The 26,312-nt window shown below is 46.6% G+C and overlaps 1 protein-coding gene across 2 annotated transcripts in view; it reads left to right on the plus strand.

The window, feature by feature from the left end:
• LOC147466149 (uncharacterized) overlaps nucleotides 1-26,312 on the plus strand; it is a 103,961-nt gene that overhangs the window by 38,551 nt on the left and 39,098 nt on the right. Inside the window, exons 6-9 of one of the 2 annotated variants that reach the window (XM_086524411.1) lie at nucleotides 3,596-3,745; nucleotides 18,804-18,866; nucleotides 18,954-19,136; nucleotides 19,223-19,357. In XM_086524411.1, the coding sequence (XP_086380537.1) occupies nucleotides 3,596-3,745; nucleotides 18,804-18,866; nucleotides 18,954-19,136; nucleotides 19,223-19,357 (531 nt within the window). The remainder of the gene's footprint in view (nucleotides 1-3,595; nucleotides 3,746-18,803; nucleotides 18,867-18,953; nucleotides 19,137-19,222; nucleotides 19,358-26,312) is intronic. The other variant, XM_086524414.1, reaches the window with a different exon arrangement.

Consider the following 26,312-nt stretch of genomic DNA (forward strand, 5'->3'; position numbering starts at 1 on the left):
GTGACAACGTAATTTGCAGAATTTCGTACAGCAGCCACGTTAGCCTGGCAACGCATTATGCGGAAATCTGTACTGTTGCCATGCGGCATCTGTCATCGCAAAATCTGGATTTGCCGTATAGCTTGTCCGCAGTGTGTCCACATCATTCGGCCGTACTATCCTGCCATGTCAGCACCTCTGCACGCGGGGTGGTCATGCCACGTCATCATTTTGTGACATACCCTCCTCTTGAAAGAATTGTAATCGCCCTCGATTACACGTGCAAAATCAGACATAAGCCATAATCCAATTTAGTAGACATTGATTCTAAGTACCGAGGCACTAGACGACACAAATCCAGCACGTGTACAAAGACGACAATCACATTCATATCACATTCAAAGTACATCACATAGAATCTAGGACCGTGATTCCTGGCGACGTATTTAGCAATCGCATCTAGATCCGCACGGACCTCACTGATGTCGATTCAACTATTCCCATATTGCAATCACGTTCGTTTTGATCTAGGAGCATGATTCCTGGCAACGTATTCAGCAATGGTATTTAGATCTATCCCAAATCTCACTGATGTTGGATTGACTAATCCCAGATTGCGATCATGTCCATAGATTTCCGAGACTGAAATGCTGTAGTCATTTGGTCAATCATTCCATCTGCACTCAAGCACTATTGTGTGCCAATATTCATTTTCGGGGATCCCAATCCATCACACACTGAGTTCATACTGAACACAGTGGTTCAATCATTCAGTTCTAGCTGAACAGAGTGGTTCAATCATTTGCACTCAAGCACTCTTGTGTACGAGTATTTATTTTCGGGGATCCCAATCCATCACACACTGAGTTCATACTGAACAGAGTGGTTCAATACTTCAGTTCTAACTGTGTGGCCATCTCATCCGCAGGAACTTTTGATGCGTGCACGACAGTTCCATTGAATCATTCATGATTCAAAATTCATGATTTGTTATCAGGTTCATTCGGGAGCTGTCATTTCTCCAAAATCATCATCATCTTATTCTCAATCCGGTTATTTGTACACAAATAGCAAGTTCTTTCATTAGTTTCATTCAAAATTCATGATACCTATCGAGTTCATTCTGGAGCGGTCATTGCTCCCAATTGCATTTAGATGCGAGTTCCTTGCTCCTATTTCCAATTATCTGCCACAAACAAACCAGATTGTCAGTACATCAGTATCCCTTTCAGTGTCCTTTTGAGTATCTGGTTCATCTTCCGGTCAACAACTCCGGCTAGCTCTTCTTGCGAGTAAAGCTTTGGCTTTTCTACACTCGTGAGTCCTTTCAACTTTTATTTCGTCTTGAAAGGAGAATCAATGGCCTCACGCAATCTCGAGTGAATCTCATCAATCGGGTAATCCTTAAGGTGTATCGTAAATCTCGGGTTTCTGGGGTACTTGATTAATCTTTTCACACATGTGTCATCTTGCAATTGATGCTTATACTTCGCTCTGGTAAACTTCTTTGCCAAAAAATATTACCCAAATCTTCATTCTTTTCTTCAGTTCCCGCGCCAGATTTCTTTGCCTTTCCGTTGAGAGGTGTTATCTTGTCAGATTCTCCATGAGAACCCCCGTGTAATTTGGAATTCTTTTTGGCTTATGCCCTGTAAGACAGAGTGATGAAGACAGGAGCACACCCAATGCACGAGGAAGTAAGGGTGGACTAGCTGATAAGTCCAAGGTCGGGGCATGGAGATTCTTCAATAACAATTTCTTAAGTGCCGGGGTCATGCACGGAGATTCTTCAATAACAATTTCCAAAGTGCCCAAGTGCATTGTCTGCTCTTTGGTAGGACCGGTATGCTTTGAGAAAAGCACACACTTGATGCTCCGATACCACTATCACAGGCTTGGACACCCCAAGACAAGAATCCGACACGAGACACGAGAGAATCACTTTAAATACTTCACAACTTTTTCACACTTTAAAATTGAGTCAACGAGGCCCGACATAGTTCTGTCCCAGAGGTATTGGCCCTAAAACCTTGCGCCCCTTTTGGTATTTCTTTATTATATTAATGCTTGAGTAAAGTAATACTCCCGAAGGGGTCCTCTGCTCTCAGACTCTACGCCCAGATGCTTTGAAGAGTGAGGCCTCAAATGGTATATTTATTCTTACAAAGGATGCCAAAAGCAATGCCCCAAAAGCAGTAAACTCATAAGCAAGTAGTCCCAAAAGCAACCGGTCAAAAATTTGGCCAAAAAGCAAGCAGCGTAATTTGCGGAATTCCGTACAGTATCCACGTTAGCCTGGCGCATTACATGGAAATCTATAGTGCTTGGCATCTGCCAGCGCAAATCCCTGCCTGTCCGTACAGTGTGTCCACTTCATTCTGCCGTACTGTTCTGCCACGTCAGCACCTCGACCCATGGGGTGGTCGTGCCACGTCATCATTTTGTGACTTTTTCAGCCTTGTCAAGCCCAGGATTGGCTCCCTTTTGCGGCTGATTAGCCTCCTGCAGGTGCTGGGTATTTTTCCCCAGCCTTAGCATATTTTCCCCGTAGTGCCCTTGGGCCCCAAGTTGTCCGGTTTCCTTCCTATTTTTAGCCCCATCTGGGTTGTGGGCTGGATATGTGGCCCGGGCAGCTCTTGTATAGGCCTTTAAAGGCATGGGTAGGGAGAGCATTATTAGCAGGTGATCTGAGCCCCATTAGGGGCAGCCCCCTTGGGCACCTAATGGCAGCCCTAGGAGGGGGCAGATGGGCACTGTTTGGTAGCCACAGATGGGCTGCCATCGTTGCTTTCAGGGCAACCAGCTGTGTTTTAAGCAGGTCGGCATCTGCGTTTTTTTTGCAGCTGATCAGGGACATGGGGGACTCTTTCGAGTCTCTCTTTCTTGGGAGTCCATGCACAAGTAAGTGCAGCAGTTCCTCTCCATTGTTACTTCTTTATCTCAGCCACTTGCACCTGGAGATCTCATCATGAGGACTTCTCTATTGATGGCTCAGATTGTACAGGATAGAGCTTGCCTTGTCTCTCAAGGGCGGTTATGCTATCCAGCTTTGAGGCCTGTACCACTCTATCCCGGTATCTGCCTTAATGTTGCCTTGTTGTCCCCATTCATGCCATGATAATTGCCCCTGTTGTTGCGCCTGCAGTTTACAGTGCCAGGGGTACTTCTACAAGGGCATGTCTCACCCATATCGGACTTCCCGATGACGGAATTTGTATATGCACTTTGTTCTCAACATGAAGTGCTTCTCCCAGATCTCTCTCTCTCTTTCTTATTCGTAGAGTCAAGGTGATCACCGGATCAGAGGCCAGTCCATGGAACCGCATCTTCCACTGCCTATAGTGACACTCTTAAGTGAAAAAACATGATATGTTTTGGAGATATTGCGTGCTCGTTTTTCATTGTTTTTATGGGAATATGCAATATTTACATTGGCAATAGCGTTTTTTGATACTCAAAATAAGCTGTAGACTTCTAGTTGACATTTAAACCATTAATATTACATTCTAGCCTTTTTACTCTTAAGAAACGTGTCCGGATTGATGCTAAATACCTAATCTTAAGGCATTGTTTTGGAAGCTTATTTGTTGTTAAAGAAAGTCTAATGTCTCTACAGGCTCTGAAAGCTTGGATGGATGCCAAAGAGGAACTTGATAATGTGATGAATGACTACAACAACAAAATAGATAGAATGCAAGAAATAGTGAGAGAAAGACAACAAAATGCTAATGAACTCCATAAAGCATTTTCTGCATACAAATGGCAGGTGAACACTTGAGAACTAGGCTTTTTTTAATGATGTGAAAATTGAAATGTGCAATTTTGAGTGATTAGCTATTATTTTTATAAAAATGGACTGTGGTTTTTTTTTTCCAAGAAAAAGATCCTTCTACTAGTCAATAAATCTGCCCGCTACTACAAACTGCCCTGACAAGAGGGGGCTACATCAGCATGAGGGGTGACTCTCCCAATAAAAAAGTGAAATATGTACAATGACGGCTAAATCAGGCTATGGGAGGAGGAAACAACCACACAGGTGGCCGGTAGTGCCATCTAGGAGCCCCATGGACCATGGTGTAGAAAGGCCCTGGATGCCAAAGCCGTAGGAATGCCTCGCGGGGCTCTTGCATACAGTCAGAGCTGCTCTGCAGCCTCTCAAACTGACCTTGAAGTGTATGGATCAGCTCCAGCCGTATATCTCGTACAGTCTCCATCGGTAGGACGGGGTGGGCCTCGAAGATGCGGAAGCAATGGGCTCTCCATATGAACCAGAGAGTCAGCTCCCAACACAACTCTCTATCATTGCTCCACTCCTGAGGCGTAACCTTTGTGGCAGGCTGGAGTGTTGGCCGGGCCTCCTGTATCACAATCGTCATGCGAGCTGAGGACAACTCAAAACGAAGTGCTGGGCCCGTGAGGGTGGACCAAGCAGCATCACCCCAAGTGTACTGCCTAGCTGACGACAAGGCTGGCATCAGCCGTAAAATCCGAAGCCAAACCTGCTGTGCCATGGGGCAGTCCCATAGACAATTCCTTTGTGACTCAAGTGGGCGGCACAGCCCGCCTGGTGGCCACTGTAGACCAACCAACTCCCAACTGCGGTAGCTCGATGGGCAACTAGCCACTTGAACATGGTGGGCTCTCATCGGCTGTCTGCTTTTCCACAAGCGATCCCAAAAGTCTGTTAGGAACTCAGCTGTGAGACCCTCCTCCTGCCAGTGACCTGCAGCAGTAGGGCGGGCCTCTCTCCGAGCAGCCAATATGTGACGCCCCGATCGAAAGGATCCCTGGGTGATCAGCTGAAGCAAAAGGGTCCCGCCAAAACCACTCCTGAGGGTCCCACTGCACTCGTGCCGAAGGGCAACTCTGTCAAGCCCAAAGCCTCCAATGTCCAGTCTAAAGATCTGCCGTATCAGGATCAAGCACAAAGATACTCCCTCTGATGCCACAACTTGAATCCGCTGGAAACAACACTCTGCTACCTCGGGTGCCTCAGTAGTAACTCTGTGGAGGTGATCCTCTCACTGAACCTCAAAAAACATGCAAAGGCCTGAGTCTGAGGAGGCCCGAACTGCAATGAGGACCTCAAGGCGAGTGAAGCCCCCAATCCAGCTGGGAGCCACTGGCTTGAGAGGCGTGACCCCCCTCATGCCGTGTAGCTGGATGCTCTGACTCTCCTTAGGAAGTGTTGTAAACTGCAAACGGTCTCCCACGGGCTTGGGCTTGGGCTGGACCTTGTGCCATGGTACGCCATGAGACATGGGGTCTACTACCAACCTGTGAACTCGCTATGTACTGACCAATGGATTCCATGGAAGAGGCTGCCTCAAGCGCTCCTTAGTGCATGTGGGCTGATGCTGCTCAAGTCCCCCCCCTCCTCTGCTGCTTCCAAGACCGAAGTAAGCTCAATGCAAACCTATCCTCCTATCTCTTGCTCATGCCTACTCTGCACATCTCTGTGAAAATCCAACGAGTGGAGGGGCTCCAAGGGCCACTTGTTTGTGGAACTTGGCCCCTAATCCGGTGTAGCAAAAGCTCTTTCCAGGGCTCCTCCCCTGGAAGAAGACCTCTGACAATGAGCTTCCCAAGGAGGGCCCCTACTCTGCCGTGCTGGATCGATGATACCCAGGCCCCCCTGAGAGCAAGGTAGGGTAATGACCTGCCAGGAGACTTTGGCCCTAGCCGACTGCGTCTCTCCCTGTCTACAACCAGTTCTTGATCAGCCTGCCTCTCAAGTTGGCTGATGCAAGAGATCGAGAAAATCCAGCTAGATGTGATGTACCACATGGTGGCCAAGAGCACTTGGTTGGCCAGAACAGCCCTGCCAGCAAGAGATAGCCACGGCAAGCTCCAATGCAATAGCTTCCTCCTGATGACTAGGAGGAGATGAGCAGTTTGCTGCTTTGCTGACAAGTCCAAGCCAACCTGGCAGCCCAAGTAGTGAACGGGCGTCCGTGGAGGGATCCAACAAAAGCCCTCTCCATGCATCCAATCAAGTGTGGGAGCATCACCAACCCAAAAAGCCGTTGTCTTTCGCTTGTCGATCAATGCTTCTGACGCACAGCAAAACACCTCCAGGGCCTGTTCACACCTATGCAAATTGGCCTCGCAGCCCTCCAAAAACATGTCCGAGTCATCAGCAAACTCAGCGTCCAAAAGCTTCTCTCCCCAAATGGGTAACTATAGACCACACAAACGAACCTCCTGTGAGGCTAGAAATCTGCTCATCGCCTCTACGTAGAAAAGAAACAGGAAGGAGGCAAGAGGGCAGCCTTGCCGTATCGAGTGTGTAAGCTTGAGGCGTCCCCTCGACCTCCTGCTAGCAACACTCGACTGTGAGCACACCTGTAGAGAGCAGACACCCCTCTAATCCATGCATATGAATAACCCATCCTACGTATAGTGCCCTCCAAGAAGTCCCAGTCAACTCTGTCGTAGGCCTTCTCAAAGTCGAGGAGGAGCACCACAAGATCCTCTCCTCGTAGGCGGGCGAGGGCAGTCGCCTCCCAAAAGGTGAAGATGTTGTTATCAAGGATATTGCTCTCCTTGACAAGCCTGTCTGAGTCTCATGTATGATGCTCTCAAGTAGTGGCTGAATTCTCAAACTCAGAGCCTTTGCAAGAATTTTGTAGGCTGAGCTTAGAATGGTGATGGGTCGCCACTGCTTAATCTCATCTGGAGATACGCAAAATCTATCCACAGCGCTTGATACGACAAGTGACGCTTCTGGAGCATAAGCATCGATCGATCGCTTCACCCGCAAGGCATCTCTGACTGCGAAAGCATTTTCGTGGCTTTTCCACAATTCATGCAGCTTCTCCTTTAAAACAAGGGCGCCCCATGGGTAGAGGACAAAAGCTGAGGTTGTCTCTGATATTTTTCGGTGCCTCTCCCAACTCATGAGCATCTCACACAAGTGATGCTCCTGGAGCATAAGCATATTGATCGATCGCTTCACCCACAAGGCATCTCTGGAGCTCTTGTCTAAGTCGACCCCTCGACGTAGAAAGTGGGTCCACCTAGCCCCGACACATTCTATGAGACTGTCCTCATGGGGTCAGTGAGAGAGAGCCGATGCTTCCATCGCAGCCAATCTCGCAATCTTTGAGGCAGGCTTGGATGGGAAGTAATCTGCATGTGAGCGACTCGCGAGAGCCGTGTCTGGAGAGACGATGCTTCCATCGCAACCAATCTCGCAATCTTTCAGGCAGGCTTGGATGGGAAGTAATCCGCATGTGAGCGACTCTCGAGAGCCGTGTCTAGAGTGTCTATCGGACCCATACCTAAGCAGGGCGTGCAATTCATAGAGCTACATCCTCTGTCCAAGAGTCCTCATGAACATATACATAGCATGGTGCACTCTGAGTGTCTGCAAAAAAGTGTACCACAATGTGTCTACATCCTGCTGTATCTAGTAGTGTCACTGAGAACTTGGCCAATGGCCACAAAGTCTATATCAAGTTTGTCACCCCCAAGTCTCCCGTGTGGTGAGAGAACTCGAGAGTGTGAACATGGAGCCAGTCCAACACTGTATACATAGTCCACTCAGTCCAACACTCAGTCTGATCCTTGCCACAGAATGGAAAGGAAAAACCAACCGCTATGTTCGAGAAAAGGTGTAAAGTCATGGTCGAAGAAGTCCGAGATGCGATGGATGTCATAAGTGGTCAGCCCACCGTGGACTGCCACAAAAGGTGACGCCTGTATCAACAGGGACGTCGGAGGTATGGTACTCCTCTTGCGCCAGGCGGCTCGTGGAAAGTGCACTACGAAGTGACCTCTGAGCTGTTAAAGAGTGACCTATCCCCTGGGCCGTCGGCAGGGCATGGGAGGAGAGAGGCAATGGGACGGAGGGACTAGCGGGAGGGATTGAAGAGGCGAAGGGGGCGGGTGGAGGAAGTGAAGGTGGAGGGGGAGAAGTGTGGACAATAGGTGGAGGGGGAGGGGGAGGGGGAGGGATTGTTGGTGGCGAAGCTGAGGTGGAGGGGATATCAACCGGCTCATCCTATTGTAGAGGGTTGAAGCACTTCCTTGTGGGAACCCACTGTTGTTGGCCTGGTGCAGGCCGACCACCATGGTGCCAAATCGGTGCGTCTGTCCCTGACGACGATGGTCATGAACATGTTGACAACCCTTCTTTGCTTGGGCACGTGTCTCGGAAGAAGTACTTGCCTGTGCTCCCTGCGTCTCTGCTTGTTGAGCCTGACTAGTCTTAGTAGGTTGGGTCTGTGTCGAGAGTCCAGGCCTCCTCCGTGGACAAGCCCTCGCAAGATGGCCCATCTTGTCTGCAAATGAAGCACTGATTTGGGAGTTCCGAATACACGACGCTCTGACTGAGCCAACCACCGCTCACCCAAGGTAGTAGAGCTACCTTCGGGAGGATGTGGGTGTCTCGAACCAGAACACGTACCATAGATATGCCTGCTGCCTTGGCAGCAATGGAAGCTGCTGTGCGTGGTGTCTCCAACACGGTCTCAATCTCGGAACCTATCCTGGAAAGTAGTGGGAGGTACTCTCTCCTCAGGTCGGGGAAGCAAACTGTAATGGGCAGGTCTGCTTCCTCGACAAGAACATTGGTAGCTGAATCGAAGCCATGGCGCCAGTGTCGAAAATAAGCTTTGATTGCTCGAATGGCCAGGGGGCTCATCACAATGACCTTGGTCGCCATCTCCGAAGTCTCAAACTTGATCTGGTAGTAGCCATGCCCGAGAAGCTGAACGTCGATGATCTTTCCCACCTCCGATAGAAGGCGGGCTTGGAGGAGGTTGCGCACCTCTCCTCTGATAGGTCGGATGCTGATTATCTTGCAGATAACAGAAGTGGCCTGAAGGCGCTCCAACTCTGCTCTAAGCTCGCTTGCTCTGTCGGCGAAAGAGCAAGTCGGATGGTGGATTTTGCGGTGTCGGACGAGGGGGCTTCAGTCAAGTCCCTTTGAGGCAAAGTAGAATCTTCCATGTGTGTCTGCTGCTATGAAGGCGTACGAGGACGGTTTGACTACGAATGAGGTGGGTCGGAGAACGAAGAAAGGCCTCCAAAAGAGAGGAAAGAAAGCAGTGTGCGGGGGCGGCTTGCGGCAGACAGTGGGCGGGAGGCAGCGCACAGAGGAGGGGGGATGCAGAGGGGAGGGGTGTGTGTGTGATGAAGGGGCAGCACGAACAGGAGAGGAGGAAGGGGTAGGGCAAGATGTTTGGGGGGGGGGGGGAGCAGTGCGAGGACTTGCTCACATGCACCATCAATCTAATTCAATCGAAGGCATGAGTGAAAGGCTTAAGGGAGGAAGAGAAAGCACAGATGGAAGAGATCTCTCTTTCCAAGCTCGCTGAAATTGGCCTTTAGCCTTACTAAAGGGCAGTAAACTTTAGCTTTCACCCGAATCAAACCGTGTAACTTTCCTTGTACTATATGACACAAAGTAACTTCATGAATATACCTGTAACCGGAATTCACCACTTCAAAACAATTCACGACTTGGTAACTAGAGTGCTCTCAAGTAGACGATGACACCCTGTAGACTCCAAAGACTGGTGCCCCTTTCGGTATTTCTTTATTCAAGTGCAAATAAATGACCTGAACACATTCACCAAATTGTTACCAAGCTGTCCAAACCTGTCAAGGGCTGTAATTGCAGGTTTTCGACCCAATTTCGGCAGCATAATGGCACCAAAACCCTTGTAGGTCAAAAGTACACGTCTAGGACGGATTCCCTTGCACTTTAGAAGCTTTCCGATGAGCTGCAGGTCAATTTCAGCGTGCTGTAATTTTCTGTTTTGGTCAGTGTCAGGTGCCCAAAATTCAAAGCCCTTTAGAAGCATCCCAAGGCTTCCCTGAGGCTCTCTTGGTGTTATCTTGTAGTATAGGTGCATTGTGCAAAACCCTAAACCTACAAATAAAAGCAGCAGGCTGTAATTTTTTGTTTTGGATCGTTTTGAGCGGAGCAAACAGGTCTAGGCATGTCTCAGGAGCTCCGGCACGCAATGGAAAAATTCCCCTATGGTTTGGATGAGTTTTCACGTGAGAAAACTTTCCCTTTTTCGCAATTTTTGCGATGGAATAGTGCGTATGTGTGGGTGATTAGCAATTATCTAATCTGGTTCCTTTATTGAAGGCTCTTGCCTTGGCAAACACCCATAAAACCCACAAAACTGTACATGGTCATCTTCGAAGCCAAACTAGTGGGGCATTTCCATATGTGCAAAGAGGGGGGGGAGAGAGAGAGAGATACACGAGAGCAAATCATCGCACTACATGAGACAAGGTAAGAAGGCAAGCTTTCCATTAAAGCTGATATCTGCCATTGGTGGGGTTCGCCTATCACAACATGGTCCATACATCAATAGGGAAGGCTCCATTTGAGATTGTTGAAGGTGGCAAGAAAGTTCTGCCTATCTTGTGCACAAAAGATAAGATTTTTGGGGTAACTTTTCTTAATCAGTATAAGGATTGTTTTACTAACACTCTTCCAGATGACTTACCTCCTGAAAGACCGAAAGATCATTGTATTGATTTGGTAGTTCACCCCCAGATCTGCCACCTCACCGAGTTAGTCTCTTACAACAAGAAGAAATCCTTAACCAAGTAAATAAACATCTTGAGAAGGGTCTAGTTCGACGTAGCACTTCTCCTTATTGTTCACCAGCCTTGCTTGTTTAGAAGAAAGATGACACATTTCGAATGTGCAACGATAATCGTTCTCTAAATAAGATTACGATTAAGAATAGATTTCCAATTTCCTGATGATTTTCAGCCACATAGATCTCAAGAGCGGCTACCACCAAATTTTTATTGCTCCTGAAGATATACACAGAACTGCATTCTGAACATTTTCCAGATTGTACGAGTTTTTAGTAATGCCTTTTGGCCTTTCTAACGCTCCAGCAACTTTCAATCGAATGATGGACCGAATTTTTCGTCCTCATTGACAGTTCATAGGAATCTTCTTTGACGACATTGTAGTCTTCTCTCACACAAAGGAGAAACACAAAAAGACACCTCCAGACTGTGTTCGAAGAATTGCAACAACATAAACTTCAAGTTAATGCTAAGAAGAGTGAATTTTTCTTGACAGAGATGTTGTCACGTGACACATCCAACCCTATGTGTCCGTGGACAAGCTACAGCATGATCAGGGTTCAGTCAGTCCAATTAGTCTAGATTTAGAAGTGATATGGCACTTTTGTGAGTCTATTCGTAGACCGTGCATGCCCAGTCACTTAGTGTAGATGCATATCCTCTGGTTGCACACAGCATGATCATAAGCATTCCCATCAGAATCCATTAGAATCCTTCAGGGGAATTTTCCAGTGCGTTTAGCCTATTTTACCTATTTTTGACATTTTTCACTTATTATTTTTAAGTAACTTTTGTTGGAAAGTAGGTAGGGCAAATTGAGTAAGTTTGTATATAAGCAAACCAAAGCTAGCACTAAATGGCAGAAGAGGCTGCACTAAATGGCAGAAGAGGTTGCAGGAGCACCTTGCTCCACAGGCAACTTCTCAGCAAGACCAAGCCTTGGTGGTTTCCCTCCAAGCAAAGATCCCCATCACTGGCGTTTTCCAACAAGCAGTCATCCCTAGTGTTTTGATCTTGCCATCGCCAGAACTTCCCATCCCCTAGCGTTTTGGAAGAAGATCATCGCCACAGATTTCCTCAGCCAGGATTTGCGTTTAGAATTGCAACAGTAGACATCGCCATTTTCAGCATTAGAAGACCATCAAGACCAGCCCTAAAGAGTAGCAGATTCAGCCCTAATAAGTAGCAGATTCAACCCGGTAAGAACCTCAGTTTGCAGCCCTTAAGAACCTCTGTTTTCAAACCTAAACCTGCAGATTTTCAGCGTCAAAGACCCACCAAAAACAGCCCCCAAATTAGCGTTTTTGGACTAGTCGCAGATTTCAACCCATAGCGTTTTTGGACAGTAGTAGAAAGATTGTAGATTTCAGCCCTTAGGTCGACTTTGTCATCGCCGACATAGCCTAGACTTGCATCAGTCTCATGCATCACCACTATACTAGATTGTGCAATCATAAGTAGACCACTCTCGCCGACGAGAGTGGGGCCTTCGGAGGAGGGTTTTACAACGTCTCTGGTGTCGTATCTCTCTTCTCTCTCTATCTCTCAGTCTCATACACTTGCACGCATAGTGTCCATTCACTTGTTTGTGATCATAGCATTCTCTCGTCAAGAATGGAAGACTCTCTCTTCCATAAGAACAAAAGGAACCTTGAGCACAGTTCGGAGTACTCATCTTGAGCAAAGCGCAAACATTCATTCCGTTGCACCTAACATTGGTATCAGAGCTTTGGGAGTGTTCTATATCTCTCAAGGAAAGAACCATAAGCATCACAATATTTTATTTTTTTTTCTTGTTGCGATCGCACGAATCCAAGTTCGCTTGGGCGTGTTGATTCCTAATCGTGTTTTTGAAGAGTGACAGGAATCCCAAGAAAGAAGGGCTTGTCCAGCCTCCCCTTGTGTCTCTTTTCACTCATTGAGAGCGGACCGTGCACTTAGCGGCCGGCCAATCGACGTGAGGTGGGAAAAAGCAACCTTGGTGTGAGCGCAAGGCCGCCAAGGGGTGCGCCCGCGGAAAAGAGCAGAACTTGAGTGAAGAGAAGATCCTTCTCGAACACAAATGCAAGCGAAAGAAAACCTCAAGAACCTCAAGACGCTCAAGAACCTCAAGAACTCAAGAACCCCAAGAACCAAGACCCGCAAGAATCCAAGTTCCTCGTGAACTTAAGAACCTAAGACCACACGAACCTACAAGAAACCACGACTTCAGTGGATGGTCATCACTCGAAGCGGAATGGATACTTCGCTTGGAGGTGATGAGCATGAGAGAGGCGAAGAAGAATTTTCCCCACCAAAAGGTTTTTCCGACCCTCCCCCTTTTCCATCTACGTCAAGGATTGCACTAACTCCTATGGAGGCTTTGGACCAGATGTTTATGGAAAGGAAGTTAGAATGGCAGAAATGGAATGCAGACACGCAGAAAGAAGAGCAGAAATGGAGCGCAAACACCAAGAAAGAATTGCAGCAGCCAAAGCAAGACAACAGCGCACCGACACATGCAAGAGTTCTTGCGACTCTTTTCTCAAGTGCATGCACCAATGCAAGAGATTCAGGAGACAGAGACTCTCTCACTCTCTTCTTCTCCAAAGCATGACACACATGATTTGCATGATTGTGAGAAGCATGATGAATTGAATGACAATGATTTGCATGATGATTTGAATGACAATGATAAGCATGATGATTTGAATGATATTGATAAGCATGATGATTTGGATGCCAATGACAAGCATGATGATTTGCATGATCAAGATGTGATTTCTCACCAGCATGATGATTTGCACGATCAAGATGTGATTTCTCACAAGCATGATGAGTTGCCTGAAGATGATGTTATTGTTCACAAGGATGATGAGTTAGTTGATGCTTTTTCTAGCGAAGCTAACCTCGTTGCAGATTCGATCAATCACGAAGGATCGATCTTGGCTCTCAAGCCTAGGTCCCAAGAACCCCTTCAAGAAGAACCGATCTTGGCTCTTGAGCCTAGGTCCAAAGAACCCTCACAGGAAGTATTATGTGTTCGCATGATTGATATGCACGCATTGTACGAGTGTTTCATTCGTGATCTTTTCCTGTATTTTAGTCAGTGTCTTTATGTGATCCCTTTTACTAGGCATGACATATTGTACGTTGAGCACGGTTCACTACTGAATGAGCACGAATGTATGAGGGTTTTTCATGAAAAGCTAAAAAGTATGTATGTAAGGAAGTCACATTCCATGTCTCTTCCTTGGCACGACACAATTGTAGAAAGAGCACATAAAAGTATGAGCACCAAGCATGGGCGTTTCCGTTGTGAATTGCCACAATTGATTGCTCTAGATCCTAAGAGAAAGATTCGATCTCATTGTTTGCGTGTGTGTGGTGAACGGTTTAGCACTCCGTCTATTTGTTCATCAATATTGCATGCACAGTCTTTGAGGAAGACAAGATTTTTTCCACTCACTTTACATGGAATAGGTATGTTCATGTTTTTGTGTTGGAAATGGTTTCAGGAATTTTCAGCCATGGAGATTCTTGAAGACGAAAGAAGCATGACTCTAGACGAAGTTGAAGCAGCGAAGGAGCCACAGAAGACTCTGTGTCGCTTTAGGCGTGGCCCAAAGAAGCAAGCGTTGCAGACCTTTATGAAGTTCAAGTATTGCACGACCCACACACCAGAGTGGGCCGGCGAAGAGTCCCTTCCAGGATTCCGGATGCTATTGGCGATCTCCCTCGACGCCATACAGTTCGGTACTAGTACCTCACTTTGAAAAGGAGGGGATGTCACGTGACACATCCAACCCTATGTGTCCGTGGACAAGCTACAACATAATCAAGGTTCAGTAAGTCCAGTCAGTCTAGATCTAGAAGTGATCTGGCACTTTTGTGAGTCTATTCGTAGACCGTGCATGCCCAGTCACTTAGTGTAGATGCATATCCTCTGGTTGCACATAGCATGATCATAAGCATTTTCATCAGAATCCATCAGAATCCTTCAGGGGAATTTTCCAGTGCATTTAGCCTATTTTACCTATTTTTGACATTTTTCACTACTTATTTATAAGCGACTTTTGTTGGAAAGTAGGTAGGGCAAATTGAGTTAGTTTGTATATAAGCAAACCAAAGCTAGCACTAAATGGCAGAAGAGGCAGCAGGAGCACCTTGCTCAACAGGCAACTTCTTAGCAAGACCAAGCCTTGGTGGTTTCCCTCCAAGCAAAGATCCCCATCACTGGCGTTTTCCAACAAGCAGTCATCCCTAGCGTTTTGATCTTGCCATCGCCAGAACTTCCCATCCCCTAGCGTTTTGGAAGGAGATCATCGCCACAGATTTCCTCAGCCAGGATTTGCGTTCAAAATTGCAGTAGTAGACATCGCCATTTTCAGCATTAGAAGACCATCAAGATCAGCCCTAAAGAGTAGCAGATTCAGCCCTAATGAGTAGCAGATTCAACCTGGTAATAACCTCAGTTTTCAGCCCTTAAGAACCTCTGTTTTCAGATGTAAACTTGCAGATTTTCAGCGTCAAAGACCCACAGAAAACAGCCCTCAAATCAGCGTTTTTGGACTAGTCGCAAATTTCAGCCCATAGCGTTTTTGGACAGTAGTAGAAAGATTGCAGATTTCAGCCCTTAGGTCGACTTCGTCATCGCCGACATAGCCTAGACTTGCATCAGTCTCATGCATCACCATTGTACCAGATTGTGCAATCATAAGTAGAGCACTCTCGCCGACGAGAGTGGGGCCTTCGGAGGAGGGTTTTACAACGTCTCTGGTGTCGTATCTCTCTTCTCTCTCTATCTCTCAGTCTCATACACTTGCACGCATAGTTTCCATTCACTTTGTTTGTGATCATAGCATTCTCTCGTTAAGAACGGAAGGCTCTCCCTTCCATAAGAACAAAAGGAACCTTGAGCACAGTTCGGAGCACTCATCATGAGCAAAGCGCAAACATTCATTCTGCTGCACCTAACAGATGCACGATCACGGATACATTCTCCCATAATCAAGTACGCATGGACCCAGCAAAGGGTCAAGATATTTCAGATTTGCCACAACTTGTTGCGATTCATGATGCCCAAAGTTTCCTTGGCCTCTATTCCTACTTCAAACACTTTATTTGCCATTTTGCTCATGTAGCTGCACCTCTCTATGATCTCACAAAGAAAAAGATATCTTTTGTATGGGGGGACTAAACAACAAAAGGAAGCTTTTGAAAAGCTTAAGTATCTTCTCACCCATGGATCCTAACTCATTGTACCTAACCTCCGAAAATCATTTGAAGTACATTCTGATGCTTGAGGCGATTACATTGGCTCGGTTCTTAATCAAGAAGGCCACACAATAGCTTATGAAAACGACTACGTGATACGGAGTTTTATGCTTCCATCTATTAGAAGGAACACATAGCAATCATTCATGCCCATTATGTTTGGAAACACTACCTTATGGGAGCAGCTTTATCGATCAAGACAGATTATCAAAGTCTTTGATACTTTCTCTCTCAACGCAAGTTGTCTAAGAAAGAGATGCGGATGGCCAATTATCTTTCCATGTTTCACTTTCTAATTCTACACACACAGAGGCATAATGTCCACGACATAGGTCTTAGAAAGATATTTTTGCCAACACTGTGAACTGAGAGAGACAAATATGTCAGAGAATGTGTACCATGCCAAAAAGCTAAGCATAATCACCATAAGACTCCTGGCTTGCTTCAGTCCCTACCGATACCTCAGGTACCCTAAGAAAGTATTGCTATGGATTTTATAATGGATTTACCACGAACCCCAAATGGAAATGATGCAATCTGGACTATCATAGATAGATTCAGTAAGCAAGCTCATTTCATTCTGGTAAGAAAGATCATTAAAGCTGATCAAATGGCCAAAATCTTTCTGGCCAGATTTTTAAGCATCATGGCATGCCCAAAACGATTATAAGTGATCGCGACCCACGAATGACAAGTAATTTTTGGCGAGCACTTTTTACGAACTTAGGAACTAAGTTGAATTTTTCTTCGGCTTATCATCCTCAGACAGATGGACAAAGTGAAATCACTAACTCCACAATCCTAGGCATCTTAAAGTTCTATGTCTCAGATAACCAACGAGAATGGGATAAATATCTACCTCTTGCAGAATTTGCCTATAATAACACTGTACATTCCTCTATAAGAAAAGCTCCTTTTGAGGTTATCTATGGCAAACCACATCTTCCCCCAATCTTTCTCACCAAGGATAAGATATTCACAGCTTATGAATTTGTTCAAGATCTAGATACCGCTTAGACTCAAGTGAAACGTGCTATCCTTAGATCTCAACAAAAGCATTAGAAAGCAGCAGATAAACATCGTCGTGATCTCAAGCTAACTGAAGAACAATTTGTTCTTCTCAAGTTTGATAAAGCTGCCCGAATAGTATGATAAGTAGAACAGTAGCCGGATGTAGAGCAGAATAGTTCAGAACAAGCATATGAATAAGATGGTGTCCGAATAGTATGATAAGTAGAGTAGTAGCCGAACATAGAACAGAATAGTTCAGAACAAGCACATGAATAAGATGGTGTCCGGAGTTCGTTCAGAAAAGCTATAATTTAATAGTTTTTGTGGTGGCTGTCCGGACACATTGGAAATACGACCTGGCGGGAGCTGGCAGACTGAGTCAGAAGAAATATGAAATCAATCGGGTCAATAATGCCCCAGATTGGCCAGAAAGCTGGGATTTAAAACCTGTTTTAAAGTGTGAAGATTAAAAACCTTTAAACACAATGGTCGGCCATTTTGAACGTAGCCATAATTAATTAATATTAAAAAACTCAGCTTTAGTGTTTGGAAAACTGCTGAGAGTGTGGAAATCTTTACTATCTCTGTCTCTCTCCCCTCATGCAGCCCCAAATGGCCAATTCCCTTGCAGGACTATAAGAAAGGCCTAGCGCTACCTCCTGGTGGTGCTCTTCAACAATTTTCACTCACACAAGGAGCCTCCTCTCTCAGCTCTCAGCTCAGCCCATTCTCTTTCTCTTCACGATTTTCTTACTCTAGAGTTTGTGAAGGCCGTGCAGAGCTATGAAGCCCGCGGCGGAAGTAGAGTGCAGCCATAAGAGCTTGTGTGCTTCCCTGCGGGGATTAGTCGAACTTAGACAAGCGGAATACCGGCTGCCCACGAAAATTTCAGTTCTAGAAGTAGATTTCAGCCAAGAGAACTCGCGTGGGCATCCCCTACGTGAGTAGATATCAGTAGAAGCCTCTCCCGCGCTGAAAATCCCAATTCAAAGCAGACATAGCCGTTCTCGGCTACATGTATGATGAATTTCAACCAATAGGCTTATGAGACCATGCATCTTTATGCATCAAAAAAATGTTTGGGACATGAACATTGAACTCTGTTTCCGGTTTTCAGATGCTTGTAATAGTTTAGAAATTAATGAAAATCTCCTTCTGGGGGGGGGGGGGGGGGGGGGACCAACCCATTTTTTTGGTCCCTAGTGCTGTGTTGATTTTCTACATTGTTTTTCCCAATTTTATGTTGTGCATAATTCCACGCGAAATAGTAAATTAGTTTTAAAGTATTAAGTACACGCTTTAGTTTCTGTGACAGCTGCCGGCCATAGTCTGTACTGGTTCAGTGATTTAGTCAAGTTCCATCGAGTTCTGAGTCTGTTGTTGTGTCTTTGAGTGGCTCGTTCCATTGCTCTATTGTGTTTTCTTTTCTGTTGGAGTGAGGTCTCACGCATATTGCACTGAGGAGCACCCAAAGTAGAGAGCACGACACACTTTTCTTGCTACAAGCAGTAGGAGAAGATGGCCATCTTTGAGGGAGAGGGGGAGAGTAAGGGCAGATATAAGGGAGAGATAGCGATATAAGGGAGAGATAGCGATACCTCAGTGTGGGGCCAGGTACTCCCCAAAGCAGTGATTGCACAACATAACTAAAAGAAGGGTGCCCCTCTTAAATGCCCAGTCAGCCATCACGTTCGGCAACCCCATGAGATATTACTAGCCCATGATCTCAATCCATGCCTCCCTAACAATGTCCTTAGGCAGTTCACTTCGGAGCAGCATTCCGTCCTCTTTGGTAGACAAAGTATTAGAAAGCTGTACATGTGGGGGAATTATGCTTGTTGATTGCTTTTTCCCTTTTAAATTTTCTATAGGAATTTATTACTTATAGGCATATTGATGATTACTATTGCTTAGTCTCATTAGATCAGAATCTTGTGGTATTTCATATCTCATCGCTAATATGTAAAGGTCTTTTGTTATCAGTACAGGTTGCGAGGGATGCAAGACATATTATGTCGGGAAAGAGGTTATCTAGCAAGCTTTTGGATGAGGTATATCATTTCTCAAATAGAGACACGACGTTAGCTGCAGCAGATGTTTTTACCAATCAAGTAATGGATGTATGACCTTATGTGTAGCTGCAAGACAAAGACACTGAAGCAGATGTGGACATCGAAAGGCTTAGGATAGAAGGAAGGCAGCTTGCAAGTCAACTAAAGAAGACACAACTAGCAATATTGAAAAAAGACCAGCTTTCTGACGCCCTCTTTGCTGTTGATTATGAGCAGCTTAGAATAGAGAACGAATCTTTAAATGATAAGGTTTTCTATCTCAAATTCACTTTCTCTCAAATTAGGTTTTTGTTCATCAGTCCTTGACATTTCACTCGTGTCAATGTGAGTTACAGTGCAGAAATATGCAAACAAGATTTTTTGAGCAATCTGCTGCCTGGCTTTCTTGGGTCTTACTTTCGCTTGTTTCTTTCAAATTTTCAAGCCAATTAACCGCCTCCTTTACATTCATAGCCTTTACATCAGATGTGGTATAAAATTGTGCTCTCCCTTGTTACTGATCAATGTTATTCCTCTTTAGCTATCAAAGTTTCTGATTCTTTCTAGGGTTGAGCGAGTTTGAAGATTCTATTCCAGAATTAAGGACATTCTTCAGTGGTCTGAAAGTTTTTCCATCCTTTGAGCTCCTTTAGTAAGGAAGCTGAGTTCTGTCATGAAGTAACATCAATAGCTTAGCTGCTGTACTGTCTCTAATGAAGTCTAGCAGCTCACAGCTTTCTAGAGCAAAACATTGTACTTCAGTTCTACTCATTGTGACCATCAGGAGCCAAGATCCTTTGTAAGTTCAAATTAGTTGATGAGTTCGACATTTCTCTAGAGTGCAAAGGTTGAAGGCAAGCTACCCTTACTGACATCAATTTGAATTATCTTCATGAAATAGTTACCCAATGCTGTTTTGAGAAAAGTCAATTTTATTTTTTTTCTTTGATTTTTTCTTGAAGCGGGGGGAGAGGTTGTAGGTTGGTACTTTTTTGGTTCACTTGAAAGCCTTTAGAGATCGTCTCAAACTTTTGTCAAAAGACCTCCACAAAGAGACATTTATGTGATAGGTCTAGAGAGAGCCCTCCAGCACTTGGGTTTCCTCCTTTGGTTTGTCCTCTTGGAAATTTCAAGGTGCTTGTGCAAGCTTATGCAAGCCCTTGAGCAGTTACAAAGCTAGATTGGTAGCAAAGGGTTATGCACAGGCTATGGTATTGATTATGAGGAGACAATCAACCCTGTGGCTAAGATGGCTACTATCCATACCATTATCGCACTGATTTGCATTAGATAGATGTGAAGAATGCGTTCTTGCATGGTGAATTGCAAGAAGAAGTGTATATGGAGCAGCCACAAGGACATGAGGATGTGAGACATCTTGAGTATGTCTCTAAGCTAAGGAAAACACTTTATGGCGTGAAGCAAGCACCTAAAGCATGGCATGAGAGGAGTGCAGTCGATTTGAAAATGTTTGGTTTTTGTATTGCTGATGTGAACCACTCCTTCAATGTGCAAGAGAATGAGGCAAGTACTGTGGTCATATGCATCTTATGGATGATGTGATTGTTGGTGGCAATCATGAGGCTGAATTTGAGTATATAAAGAGCTTTTTAAAGTAGGAGTTTGACATGAAGGATTTGGGAGAGCTGTGTTACTTTTTGGGCATTGAGATTTTTTTTTTCGACACACCAGAGGGCCCACAGGGGGAGGTGCTTATCCCTTCCAAATATTAGCCATGTTACATGGTAGGGCATTGAGATTATGCACACAAAAGAGGACATATGGCTATCACGGAGGCAATATACATTGGAGTGTGGGTGTGCAAATGGGTGTATGCATTGTATGTGCATGTGGGGCAAGCTTGCCTTGTTTGTGTGATATCCATCTGCGAGATGCAGTCTTTGCTACAATTTGTTGCATCACGCTAGGTATTCTTAGGAAGGCTCATTGTGCTCATTTCTTCTATCCTTGGTGCCCCCTCAAGATGTGTATTAGTAGAAGATTTTTCCCGTTAGAGAGAGAGAGAGAGAGAGAGAGAGAGAGAGAGAGAGAGAGAGAGAGAGAGAGAGAGAGAGAGAGAGAGAGTTTTCATTCCAATATGCTCCACTTTGGGTGATCAAATGAAAAGAAAAATAACAACTAGCTTCAATGGCTTTTATGACTCATAAAAGCTCATCTTACAAAAGTGAAAGTGATCCATAAACCGCACACCGCATAGAAACTTTCATGCTCTAAATGCATCCTAACCCTAGCATACTAAAAGTGTACAATATAATTTCTATTCCTATGGAAGAAACTATACTCCTCTTGAGGATATGCTAGGGTGAAGGATAAAATACATGGGAAACGATGAGATGGTCGCTCTAAGTGAGTTGAGAAAGGGGTCTGGCAACGCCTCTCCTCTCTTTATGCCATGTATATTGTTTAATCTCTACTGCCCATAGGAGAGTCCAATGTCGACACCGTGGGCTAGGTATCGTAGTCTCTAGCGGGCCCAAGCCTCCAATGCTCCTCTCAAGGTGAAACCTTTAGTAGGGCTCGCTCTTGATGGACGTGGCTTCGACATATCAATTGCCCTCACTGTCTGTTGTCTCTGTCTAACTCGGTGTTGTTGGGGTTGTTCCTCCATGGTAGCTATAAGACTATTCTGATGATTGTGCATCTCTAGCAAGAATATTCTGAGGCCTATCCTCAAGTAATTGAGATTGAAAGCTTGCTCGCTGCTCGCTACCCACCCTGCGCACCCCTGCTCCCTTCACCATCGCTGCCCCCTTCACCCCCCCCTTGTGCTACCCACTGCCCTCGCCCTGTCGCCCTCCTCTCAAAAAGAAGAGGAAGTCATCAAGCACTCCCTGCCATGCTAATTCAAAGAAGGGAGAAAGAAGAGCAAGAGGAAGCGAAGAAAGCACTCACCATCTTCACCTTCTTCCTCCTCGTCATCATCAACATCTTCTGACTCGGAGGACAATGACTTGCTCTACCCAAGAGAGAGAAGAGAAGGGGTAACAGAGGAGCCATGCAACATGGAAGAGGTTACGAATGTTGAAAAAATTCAAAGAGGGAGGAAAGAACATTAGCTTTCTTACCTATGATGGAACCTTCGGAGCAACCGATAAAGTGTTGGCCTTTATCCAACAACTTGACGTGGCTTTTGAAGATGAAGATTTCTTGAAATCTTCAAGGCTCCGAAATGTTTCTATGCATTTCCAAAAGTCCGGCCCATCAATGGTGGGCAAGCCTACATAGTCAAAGTGAAGCTCCGAGACTAGGAAAGCTTTGAGGATTGCTATTACAAAGAAATTCCTTCCAAGTGATGTCAAAGACAAAGTCCTCATGGAATGCAGCCTGCTAGCTTTAGCCTGCGCGCTATCCTCTCCCACTCGTCTTCGTAGCTCTCCAATCCCCACCCCCCCCTTTCGCCCTCCAACCCGCCTCCTTATCTCCTGTCCCTTGCTTGCTTAGGGCAGGGTCGCCGCCTTTCAACCTTGTCGTGTCCCGCATTCACTCCTCTCTTGTTCGCCGTCGTAGCAATAACCATAGATGGAGGATTCTACTCTGCCACAGATTGACTCAACGGAAGCCCCCTCACCCGACCCCGCGGAACCCACCATCCGACTTGCTCTTTCACCGACAGAGCAAGTGAGCTTAGAGGCAGTGGCTTGTCTTTAGGCCACCTCTATTATCTGCAAGATTATCAACACCAGACCTAGCAGAGGGGAGGTGCAAGATCTCCTCCAGGCCCGCCTTTTGGTAGAGGTGGGCAAGATCATCGACATTCCTCTTCTCGGGCGCGCCTGCTACTAGATAGAGTTTGAGTCTTCCGAGATGGCGTCCAAGGTCATTGCCATGAGCCCCCTGGCCATCCGAGCAGCTTGAGCTCATTTTTGGCAGCGGCGCCATGGATTTGATCCGGCTACTGATGTTCTTGTTGAGGAGGCAAACCTTCCCATCTCAGTCTGCTTCCCAGGCCTGAGGAGAGAGTGCCTCTCACTCCTTTTCTGGATTGGTTCAGAGATTGTGACTGTCTTGGAGAGACCTCGCACGGCAGTTGGCATACCTACAGTACGTGTTTTGGTTCGTGACACCCACACCCTCCCGAATGTCGTTCTACTACCTCGGGTGAGTGGTGGTTGGCTCCGCTAGAATGTGGAGTATTCGAGCCTCCCAAATTAGTGCTTTATTTGTCGACAAATGGGCCATCTAGCAAAGGCATGTCCACGGAGGAGGCCCAGACCTTCAGCATAGACCGGGCCCAGTGTCCTAAGGCTGGCCAGACATCGCAGACAGAGACACAGGGAACTCAAGCATGTTCCTCCTCCGAGCCTGGCAGTAGGTCCATGGTCGTCGTCCTCAAGGACCACCACGCCAATTCGGCCCCCCCGGTGGTCGTCCTACACCAGGCCAGTAGCAGTGGGTTTCCACAAGGAACCATTTCGGCCCCTTACAGCAGGACGAGGCCATAGTTATCCCCTCCACCTCAGCTTCGCCACCGACAGCCCCTCCCCCCCGCCTATATCTCCTCCACCTCCCCCCATTCCCCCCGCTACTCCGCTCTCTCCTCCTATTCCACCCACTAGCCTCCCTGCTTCCTCATCCTCTTCTGCTCGTGCCTCACAGCCGGCTCAAGGGGCAGGACCTTCATCATATGCTAGGAGTTCTCTTGGCAGTGCTTTTGCCACGAGCCGTCTGGCGAGAGAGGAGCAGACTTTCCTAGGGACCCCTCTTTTGGTGTAGACGTCACCCTTTGCCGCAGTCCCTCGTGGATTGACGAGTTTCGACATCCGTCGTCGGTGGGACTTCTTCGCCTATAACTTCACATGATTCCTCGGCCACTCTTCACTAGACTTTGAGGCGGCTTGCTTCAGAGTCCATGTATTGTTTCTTGCCATTAGAGGGATAGAGGCCTTGGACATAGCTGTTGGTTTCTCTTTTCCTTTGTGTGGCAGAGACTAGTGTGAGTGGACTCTGGACTCTGTGATGGATTGGCTTCAGGCTCAAGCTCTTAAGTTCTCTCATCACACGGGAGACTTGGGGGTTACAGATTTGGTACAGACTTTGTGGTCGTTGGCCATGTTCTCGGTGACACCTCCGGACACAACAGGATGTAGACACATTGTGGTGCACTTTTTTGTTGACACGCAGAGTCCACCATGCTATGTATATATACATGAGGACTCCTGGACAGAGGAGGTAGCCCGACGGACGACACGCTCTTCTTGCAAGGTCTTGGGTTGGACAGTCTCTACAACACGCCTATCTCGGAGTTGCTCGAATGCGCATTGCGGACTCCTCCCCATCCAAGCCAGCCTTGAAGATAGCGAGGTTGGCTACTGTTGCAGCATCGGTTTTCTCTCACTGATTTTATGAGGATTGTCTCATGGAATCTGCAGGGATTAGGTGGACCCCAGTTTCAGTGTCAGTGGGATCGGTTGTGTCGGGAGCTTCAACGATGCCTTGTGGGTGGTGAGATTGTGCAGCGTGGATAGTGCGTCGTGCTCTCTACAATGGGTGCTCCTCAGTGCAATGTGCGTGACATCTCACTCAAACAGAACGAAAGCACAGGAAACAATAGATAACAGCAAATCAACACAAAGACACAGTAGCAGACCAGAACATATGGACTCGACTATCTCAAAGGAACCAGTACAGACTCTGGTGTGGCAGCACACTTAGCTCTAACCCAGAACTCACGGGTACAGTAGGGGTGTCGAGGCTCAGATGTGCCGGGATGGTGCAGACGTGCTGTGTGTATGTACTCCCTCTAGACGACGACACTCGACCATATATGAAGAAGATAATCATGATGACCCAACAACTACTACTCATATGTCCAACCATAAAGAGCCACCAACGGCTCATAAATGTCAGCCATCTAAGTCTATCTCCAAATTGAGCGGTGGTGGTGACCTGGCCACGATGTCCACTAGACCATGGTCCGTATCCCTGCCACGTGTCACTGCCCAGCCCAGAGAGCCGGTCCAGTGTGAACTAGACCAGACCAACTGTACTAACTGTGTGTCCTGTGAAAGTGACACTGTAGCTTGCTACAGGTTGCCCGCCACAAGACCACTCACCGTCTCGATGAGAGGAATAATGGAAAACTGTGAAAGAAAACCACTAGGTACTCCATCTATACAATGGTGAGCTCCTGATGCTTTCATCCCAGAGATAGAGTTGTGGCCACTGCTGCACCCGAAGTATCAAACTTTGGAGGTGGAGCCATCAGATCGATGGGAAAACTCTGGACTCTATAAGTGCTCTCCACAAACTGACTCTCAGCGAAAGGAGCAGCCACCTGTTGCTTGGCGGATGGGAGTATAAGGCCTGAAGTGTACTGAGGCCACCGACTCGCACACCCATGTCGATGTGCACCTGCGAAGCTGTCACAAGGAGTCGTCTGTGAGGATGACATGTGTGGCAAGGAGGCAAAGGTGCCAGGCTGCTGAAATCCCTGAGGGTGGTAGTCAAACTGCTGCCGTGATGGAGCACCTCCCCAAAACTGTCAATGATTGTGCTCTCCATATTCCATGGGCATCTGTGCTGATCTCACGGGACGAGCCCACCCGTATCCCATGGTAGCCTGAGGCTGTTGCTGAAACCCCATGCCCCCCTGGATTAGCATGTCCCGAAATCCTTGCATTTGAGCTTTGAGGTCATCAATTATCTGGGACTTTATATGCAAAGCTTGACGCAGGGTGAAAATGGTAGCTTCTCTATCAGGAATGGTACTCTCTGCAACTCACAAGCAACCTTCCATGGCCGAATATGTGGCCAAGTGCTTTTGGTGGGTAGCTGCTAATTTCTCGGCACCAAGTTCAATCATTGCAATAGCATTTCTTGACTCTTGTAGGTTCTCTTCAAAGATTCTGAACAATGAGGTAGAGTCTGTTCCACTGGAAGAAGCATCAGTAGCACTTGGAGGTGTAGAGTGCCCAAGAGGCACGGCAGTGGAGGTCGGGGTGATAGCAGTAGTAGGGTGCCCAAGAGGCATTGCAGTGGATGTCGGGGTGACAGTGGTATCAGGTTCAGTGGGTGTGTTGGAGATGGGAGAGAATGACGAGGGTACCACATGTGGTGAGAAGGGTGTGGTAACAGTGGCAGGAGTATAGACGGGAGCAGTAGGGAAAGGTACCTGGGAGAGAGAGACCGCCTCAGTAACAGGAGTGGGCGTACCAAGAACAATGGAGCTCCCGACGGCCTCTGGCATTGTATAGACGGGAACAGAGGTAGAAGAAGGACGTCATGGAGGATGCGTCACCCGAGTCTGGCTCTCTGAAAATGGCAGAGGTCGTAGTGTCTACCGTATCTTTTACCACTTTGACTCTTTTCTTTTGTTTCCTCTTTTGATCATCTGTGCCAAGATACTTTCTTTTTGTTTGCGATAGCAATGCTGCATCCTCATCCACTTCAAGAGGGTTGATGTGGATGTTTATCACCCAAGCCAAC

Source organism: Adiantum capillus-veneris, chromosome 1, assembly GCF_014529385.1.
Source record: "Adiantum capillus-veneris isolate H3 chromosome 1, ASM1452938v2, whole genome shotgun sequence".
Classification (NCBI taxonomy): Eukaryota; Viridiplantae; Streptophyta; class Polypodiopsida; order Polypodiales; family Pteridaceae; genus Adiantum; species Adiantum capillus-veneris.